The following is an 8,948-nucleotide window of genomic DNA, read 5'->3' as shown; positions in this document are numbered from 1 at the left end:
TGACGGTGAAGCCATTTGGGTAGGTATTACTTTTGCTCTTTCTTTTCTTTTCCTTTTTTTTTACTCTATTTGGTTAGATAGAATTTATAGCTTCACTTTTTGAAAACCATTATTGTCAAAGCCAATGTGTAAAAGAATAGGCTATATCTAGTAGAAAAATAATTAGACACTCAATGCAACCGTTTTAAAGAGAGTAGACAAAAGTTGGGGAAATAAGACTGATAGCTTGCTTTCAACTATCCATTGAGATGTACTATGTCGGGGAGTTGACTCTACCTGGTTGCTGCAGACCAGTTCAATTGAAGTTGGTTTTCATAGGATGGATTTACTTTCGATACCTAGGATGCCTGTTTTCTTCTTTTCTAAAATGGCTTCTAATTGTCTTTATCTTTGATTTACTGGTTTGGATTTTTGAAAGAATAGAGTTTGACGATTAGGCAGTCGTAGAGAAAACAAATTCATTGAAATATCAACGACAGGCAAGAAGAAGAAAGGACGGTGTGCATCCAATCTCAACAAACTATTGTCCTTATCAACTGTCACATTTGTTCCCTTTCTAATTACTCTTTTTTTTTAAAGTGTTATTACGGTTTTACGGCGCTCGCAACTGCATAAGGTCATTAGAGCGCCATGGGGCGGATGTCAACAGAGATTGGAAGTCCAAACGGGGAATCAGGCTTACTTTGCTCACTCCTCTAGCCTCAATAGCACAAAGTCTGCTTCGACTATCAAGGCACCCCGGAACTAGCAATAGCACAAAGTCTGCTTCGACTATCAAGGCACCCCGGAACTAGCAGTTCACAAGAGAGAAACAAACATACAAAAGAAGTAGGGGGAAAATGGCGATAATAAGGATGAGGAAAGAAAAAGCAGCACTGTGTTGTGCCTGCAACAGTATGAGCATGACATTGATAAATCAGCCCATGTACAATTCTACGTGCATAAGAACATGTTAATATCTTCCCTTTGGGAATGGCCTTAAGGCAACTTACTTCAGTCAGTAGCTCTGCCCTTTGTAAGGGGGGGGGGGGGCAATTACTCTACCTTAACTAAATTTATATTTTGCCATTAGCACAGAAACGAAAACGCGAGCTCATAAAAATATATTACCATATGCAATAGTGACCGCCGTAAAACTGTTACTAAAATTAAAGAAAAGAAAGCGGGTCGTTGGCGGGTGCTCTGATATGGTGTGGTGTGCTCTTTCTTTCCTATCAAACACCTATCATCCTTATCACCCCTCCTTCTTTTTTGTGTTTGTTATTCTCTTGTAACACCTCTAATCTTCTGCACTTATATGACCTATTATGTTGCAAGTGCGTAAAACTCTGACTAAAAAAACAGAAACGAATGATAAACGTAGCATCACGTGCGTGCTGTAACTGACAGGCAGTTTATTTACGAGGCTGATGTACAGTGTACAAGGCCAAGTAGTGGTTGTTTGTCCTATATAACTTTCTCTACTTGAAGCTGTTGGCAGCAAAAAGGGAAAGCTTCCTTGATTTATATAACAGGAAATGCCTTCTTTGGTCCATTTTTTTCCGGAGACGAAAGCTATATTGACTTGGTGTGTGCAGTGTTTCCCAACGCAGAGAGTTACCTAAGGGTGCGGCCACGTGGAACAACCACGTAAGGGTGAACTAACGCTAACAAAGGAACGTGTTAAAACACAATATGTTTTTTCACAGTTTTAGAAGAATGAGTATCAATAAAAGTAAGAGTTATTTAATAAGAATGCAGATGGGTGTCTGATAATAAATTTCAAACAAACTCATCACTTCTGTAGGTTATGAAACCAAAAGCATTGTCTATGTCTCTTGTTTGCCTGCAAACTTTCTAATTTTTGGTCAATGAAAATCCCTAATTTCAAGGACTCTAATAACAATATAAATCCTCGCATGTTGTCTTGAACGGAATGACATTATCAAAGAGAAAAGAATTCTAAAAGTAGATGTCCTTTTTTATATTCTTGTCCTGTGTATGTTTGTGTTACGTTGGTTCCTGACCTTTATCAACTTGCCGGGTATGTTCGCTCCACTTGGTTTGAAATAGAATTGTTTCCACGCTGTGCTGCTGCGTGTTCTCTATGCCTCCTCGCTATCGCCCGTCTGTGTTGAGCATGAATGCACCCTAAGCAGTATAACGTAAGATCTACTCCACGCAAAGACATCAGCAGCTTGCACACGAATGAATTGGGGGTTACCTGGCCTTCTTTTCTTTCTCGTGGAGAATATCTGTTTTACGTACACCCATTCCAAAATTACTTGGAGGTTTTGGAGTTGAGGAATGATACTGTGTTGGAGCCATCGTCTCCTAGCTCTGCCATAAGAGTTTGGAATATTCAGACGTTTAGACTGGTTATAACAGCGAGATGGTCGATTTCTGTGAAGGAGAGGCCATTTGGGTAGGTATTAAAATCGTTATTTTTTTCCCTTTTTAAAATTTATTTGTTTGCTCCAAAGTATGTGGTATTATGGTTAAGCTCTTTCCCTGTGCACACAGAATATTATTTCATTTCTATTTCCGTGTGGGGAAAATTTAGTTCACTCAATACCCTTTCTTTCTGTTAAGATGATGTATCCTTCTCATGCTCAGCCTTTTTGTTTAGCTCATTATTGCCGTTTCTTGGGTTGTTGTTTTTTTTATTTGTTTATTCAGAGCAACTAGCTTTGAGTGCCTAAAAGATGAGTGACAGTAAAAGATCAAGATAAAGTATCTTATAATAATTATGAAAGTACTTTATTGTCTTTTAATAACGCATAAATTCGGTAGCGAGTTGCTTATTGTCTTGAATATCAAACTAAACAAAATTTCAATGGGAAGAAGACTTCTTGAAAGCAGCCTGCGTCATACTTACTAATACTCAGTGAGTGTGAGCGTGCAACTTCAAAACGTGTGTCACTGTCAGTTACACTAAGGCACGACAGATACGAATAAGAACCGGAGTTTGAAATTTGGTTGTAAAATTCTTCTTCGTAGGACACAGAATAATAATTATTATTATTGAGCTTTGATTATTACAGTGTCGAGAAGTTAGTTTATCGAATACATGTCGTGTCTCCGTCTGTCTGCTAGAAGCTGTACCCAAGTCAGCTGCTGGAGTGTGCCCTGAAAGATTGGATCTATTATTCTGCCTCCTAAATTATCTTAATCGTGTCGATGTGGACGTAAAATAGTCATTTATAGCTGACATACGGACAAAGTAAAAGAAAATGTGTTTGCAAAGCAAATCAATGGTTGAAGTTCATTTACGTAAAGAGTGTATTGTTTTGATCAATCTTTTTTCTGTTAAGGTGTCTTCTGGAGCAAAAATTGTGTGCTACAAACTGTGTATTAAATTTTAGAGTGAGTGTATGCGTATGTTTGTGTGTGTGTGTGTGTGTGTGTGTGTGTGTGTGTGTGTGTGTGTGTGTGTTTGTGTGTGCATGTGTGAGTGAGTGTGTGTGTGTGTGTGTGTGTGTGTGTGTGTGTGTGTGTGTGTATGTGTTATTTCCTCTTTCTTTCGTCACAATTTTGATACAACCTTTTTCCAACAAAAACAGAAAAATTCAATCCCCCTTTAGTGTAAAAAAAACAGTTAAACTCTAACTAAAGCAACCGAAACATCAAGCATATTATATACAGACTTTAAGGACTATTTCCATAAAAGCCAGTCCCTCCTCGACCGCATCAACATTCAATGTATTCAAAGTTCAAAGTTCCTCTGTCTGCACATTTTCATTATGAGGTCACGTCGGCATTGAGGTCGTTTCGTTTTAGTCGTTATGCTTCAGCTAGCGCTAGCCTGCAAAAGTCTGTTTTACATAAGGTTTAACCCTGATAGATCCAAATAGAGCATGGCGAGTAACCGCTATACTAGTCAAGGAGAGCAAACCTTTTTACTTTATTTTTAAGTAACATGATTATGAAACTGTCTTCATTGGGTAACGACAGACAGTAAGGAGGCATATATATCCCATCCTAGACAGAACACCTTTCTGTTAAGAATTCCAAACCATCCCTCTCCCTTTCCCCCTCCAGCTGCACCCACGCTCCCCCCTGGACTAAACGATCCCACCACCCCACCCCCTCCCGAAATGTTTCCCCTTATTCTAAACTCCCTGTACAAAGAAAGCAAGGGCACAGATAACTTGAGGGGTACTCGTATATTTTTCATCTCTATTCACAAACTTCTCGGAAGGTAAAGTAAAGGAAACATATCAGACTCGTGAACTCTGGTACCAGATTTTTTCACGCTGTAACAGGCTAGTACAAGTTGGTACTGTGGTGCCACGATATTCTAGTAGTGCTGTGCTGTACTACATTCTAATTTTTGTAATAATTGCATAATTATATAGAATCGGTAAATTAGTGGTTAGGCTACCGAGCTCGTAATTGAGAAGTTGAAGATTCTGTGGTTCATAGCCCAGTCCGGCCGGACGTCGCGCCCTTTGTTATTCCTCACTCCACCCCGGTTAGAATGGGCATCCGTCTATAGACAGCAAATTATCTTGTCACTTTATTAGAGTTTAGATTTTATTTGGCTACTTTCACTTCACGCTTCCCGGCCAGTCAAAAATGTTTCTGAGTCTTTTAAGATCAACTTGAGTAATGAAAGTAGAAACGCACATTGTGAATGTTGTAGTCATCGATAATATTAAGCTAACGTGTACAATAAAAGGGGAAAAAGGGGGGGGGGATGACAACGGTTCAAAAACTGCATTAGGCCATCATGAATATCTTCGTGCGTAACCTAATAATAGTAATTTTTTCTGGCCTGCCTTTGTACTTAGTCTTGACCTCTTTATTATCATTCCAATCACAGAAACCCTTTCCCTTTTATTCCTGGTTCTAAGTTTACATTCGTTGAGACCAGGTCTCTGGTGCAGGATGCTTTGCACTTCATTCTATAAAGCGTCCATCATTTTAGCTTCTTTTATTGTGAAGTTTTTTCCAGATGAGATGTTTTTTGTTTCTTTTCTACCATATGCATCTTTTTCGGATGGGGGGGGGGGGTAGAGTAAAAGGTCGTTCAAAGTACTGGAATGGTCAATGTCTTTGCCATTTCACGCAGACGATGTAAGTTCGACTCCTGAGTTGGGAATAGTCTGTCGAATGAATCTGTCTCTCTGGTTGGACAGGCAAGCTGGAAGAAGCCCCTTCTACATTATGTAGATTTTATCTATAGTGAGACAAACCACAGCAGGTGTCAAATTCAAGTCCCACGTGCGCACGTAGCTTAGTGAAAAAGTTTGTCCGGCTTGCAAGAAAATTTTAGGTAGTCCATCCTGAGAATCTCCATAACACAAAACTTTACTGTAAACAAAACCAAATTTGTTGTAAAGAATAAATGCTAAACATCCAACTCTGAAAACCTGTCTAAAGAGTGAAAATTGGTACGTCTTGATTAGTTATTATTTTAGCTTCTGTGTGGTTTAATTCGTGTTATTGTTTGATAAAAACTTTAGTTTTGCACTGCTCAACGAGCGTTTGTCCAGTAATGGTCACAAAATTAAGTGTACATTGAATTTGGCCCCTAAAGACGGGGTGCCCATTGGGGGATCGGGTCTGCTCCCCTGAAGGAGGGCGCAAAGCGGCTGTGGCACAAGCCGATTGCGTCCGGCTCGTCGCCTAAAAAACAACGCGTTTGGTTTCAGACGACGTGAGGGGCGATCGCCCCCGACCCTACCGAACCCAACCCGACCCGACCCGATCCCATCTACAATGGGCACCCCGTATAAGCGATTGAGTTCGACACCCCCTTGCGTACACCATTACATAACAATCCTGTTCTCATCTCGCAGGACACAGGCCTTACGTGGACGAACAACTCATGGCCTCAGTTCACAGAATGTTTCCAGAACATTGTGCTGCAGACAACACCATGTGCCTTCCTGTGGCTGATCACACCGTTTTGCACGTACAGCCTTGCCAGGAAGACCTCAACCCCGAGACCAATAAAACCACTATTTGTCATGAAACTGGTAAGACTTTTGAGGTCGGGCCAAAGAAGTTGGTTTGGGCTCAGTTTCAAGACTCGACCCTTTGACTTGAACCCCCCCCCCCCCCCCTTGCAACACCGTAAAATTTACAAGGTTGTACCTCCAAATTTAATTTGTCATCTCTGATAGAATTGAGCGGAAAGGGTAAATACTTAAAACACCTTCCCCGAAGACACAAAGTCACATTGAGCTGAGCCTCCAACACCCGAGCCCTCAATCTCACGATTATGGGTCTGGTAGCCTAACCACGAGACTACCGACACCACTAGTATTGACTGACAACCTGTAGCTACTGTTATGACCGAGGGTTTATGGATTGAATCCGTCTCTGAAGACTCCAGTTCTGAAATTAAGTAGTCAGGTAAGGCTACTGTTAGGTGGGAAACTAAATAGAATTGGCTTATGGTAACTGGGCTCTGGAGGATCTGCTTACAAAATCACAAGGAAACGGAAGGTTATCGAACTTATGATTAATTATTAGCCAGGGTTTTTTTTATACGAAGGTGGGCATATTGATTTAGTGACAGTGATACTCGCTCTCTGTTTATCCATCTATTTGCTTGTCAGGCGTGGGTGATTCAGAGCGCCCCCAGCAAATGATACCGGTAATTAAAAATCAGAAAACAATCCTCAGTTCTTGGATCCACCTATATCTAAATCGATATCATGCTGAACTGCGCTGGGGTTAACCTTGGTTTAAATCCCAAGACGGGGTGTTCTTGAACTTAAGTTACTTGAGGCGTTTTCAGGGCACTGTAGCCGCCTGTCTAGATTCCAACAGAGCTGTGTATTAAATTTATGGCTCTTATAACCTTACAGATTTTTATTGAACCAGTAAACGTATACGGTTCCATTAAACACAGTTCAAAACAAACACTACCATCTTAGTTACTGGTAATACAGATTGTAACGAGGTAAAAGTTGCTTGGGGTTCTTTTTTTTGGGGGGGGGGGGAGGGGGCGTTCGTTTGTTTGTTTGTTGTTATTGTTGTTGTTTTTTTGGGGGGATATTGTTTTTATTGTTGTTGTTGTTGTCGTTGGGTTCTTTTGTCTTTTGCTTTTTGTTTGTATGTTTCTTAATAACAAAATGTGATCATGAAGAAAATTCAAGTTTATAGCGTATAGTGTTTTTGCAGGTTTTCTGTGTGTCAGTCCTCTCTTTCAAATCATGTCTCAAAAATGATTTTCATATACACCGTTTTAATTAAATTTACGTGTCAATATCACTATGTTTTGTAGTGCCAACCCATTAGCTTTGCTTGTATGTTTTTTCTTTTCTTTTTCTTTTTTTTTTTTTTGGTCTACTGTTGTTGTTGATGTGAGATGTAGTTGCAACGTATTGAATAAATATTTATGTAGTGCAATGTTCCGTCACTGTGCCAATGTATAACAGAAACGTAACCAACCCAACTGATCTGATGGAACTTCAAAGTCTGATCATGTCACCTTCTTACATAAACGAAGTCAATTGTTTGAATAACAGCTATATCTCCTGCACAGTACGTTTTAACTGGTTAGTCCGTCCTCGTCGTTTTCAACTCGTTTACTTCTTTTCTGCGTCCCTTTAAGAACATTTATATTTTTACTAGAGGAATGTGAGTTCTGCAATGTCTCTTCTTCAGTAACTCATATTTTTTCCTGTTTTGTTTTTTGTTCCAGATTGGTACGGTTGTACTGTTTTGTTTGTTTATTTTGGAGCTCGCTCAAGCAATCGCAGGCTCAAGCCACTTCAATGATGAGTACCTGGCGCCTGTGCTGTGGATGGCCACTCTTGTGAGTAGGACCAGATGTTCAGCTTTTAAGCCCACATGTGCCCCTCACCTACATGCCACTGTCTTTATATACGCTATAATTTTGACCACATCGTAGCAGATTGTTACGCACCCCCCCCCCCAAAAAAAACAACGTTTTTAGCCAGCTGAGAGTACTTTACTGAACACCCCTTTGGCTCACTATGCATGTTACAACTACGCTGCTCTGGTTTGCTGCGGCACGAACGATATTCTAGAACTTTCACTTTTCGAAAGAGTTCTCGTTGTTCTTTCCACCAGTCTGTCTCAGTTCTTAGAGAAAGACAAGTTGTTGGGGGGGGGGGGGGGGGGGGTTGTTGTTGTTTTGTTTTTGGTTGTTTTGTGTTGGGGGGTTTTTGGGTTTTTTTTTGCGGATTCTCCATTGAATCTATCATATCGGATCGTAGAATCGTACCGATCATACAACTCTACTGAATGCATTATACTCAAAACCGTATAATAAGCTTTATCGCAGAAGAGTAACTCGCTTGTCATTAACCTTGTTGGTTTTTCACGAGAAGTATTCCAACATTGTTTCAGAAGTCGATATCATGAGCACTGGGTGTGTTTTCTTTTCATATTTTACTCTTGCTTTTGTTTTTCTTAGTTACCACAAATCGCTTTATTACGTTTTAGTAAGCAAAATCTACAAATGATTTTCATCATTTGACGTCTACACTTTGCTTCCACAGAATTACAAAGGTCTGTCTGCTCAGTACCTAGTTTTGGGACATTTTGCTTTAAAAATGCTCTTTTTCATAAGATGCCGAGCTTCATCGACTGCAATTCTTTGAATATCTTGATAACGACCCCGAATAATCTTACGATTGTTAAAAGCAGATAGAACATGTATTTGGTTTCTGACCTCATGGTCTTAGCTCAAAGCGGCCAAAAATGTCAGCTAGAACCTGACAATTCAAAGGTAGCGACTTTTTCTCTTAATAAATTTAGTTACTTAACTGCCATTCCTTTATTTTTTTTTAAAATAAATCAAAAGCTGCGCGGATCTCGGTCGTTTTTTTTTCCCCTTGAGTCTCACAACACTTTACGATAAGAATGTTAAAGCAACTCAAAGAAATCTTATCATTATTTATTCTAGTTCATTGCAAACATTACGTAAAGCCCGATTATCACAATGCAAATTAGACAACGGCATGCTTCGACTTCCTGCACGGGCC

At 39.9% G+C, this 8,948-nt stretch overlaps 1 protein-coding gene across 1 annotated transcript in view; it reads left to right on the top strand.

Annotated features, from left to right (window-relative positions):
* Positions 1-1,872: 1,872 nt before the first annotated feature.
* The window catches only part of LOC101862880 (multidrug resistance-associated protein 1), a gene marked incomplete in the record, with an annotated part of 39,841 nt that continues 32,765 nt past the window's right edge, over positions 1,873-8,948 (top strand). Inside the window, 3 exon segments of the mRNA XM_035970610.1 lie at positions 1,873-2,404; positions 5,784-5,963; positions 7,640-7,753. Coding sequence (XP_035826503.1) covers positions 2,372-2,404; positions 5,784-5,963; positions 7,640-7,753 — 327 coding nt within the window.

This window comes from Aplysia californica, unplaced genomic scaffold (genome assembly GCF_000002075.1).
Source record: "Aplysia californica isolate F4 #8 unplaced genomic scaffold, AplCal3.0 scaffold00293, whole genome shotgun sequence".
NCBI classification, from domain to species: Eukaryota; Metazoa; Mollusca; class Gastropoda; order Aplysiida; family Aplysiidae; genus Aplysia; species Aplysia californica.
The sequence above is the reverse complement of the archived record's forward strand: the minus strand, read 5'-3'. Positions and strand labels throughout refer to the sequence as shown.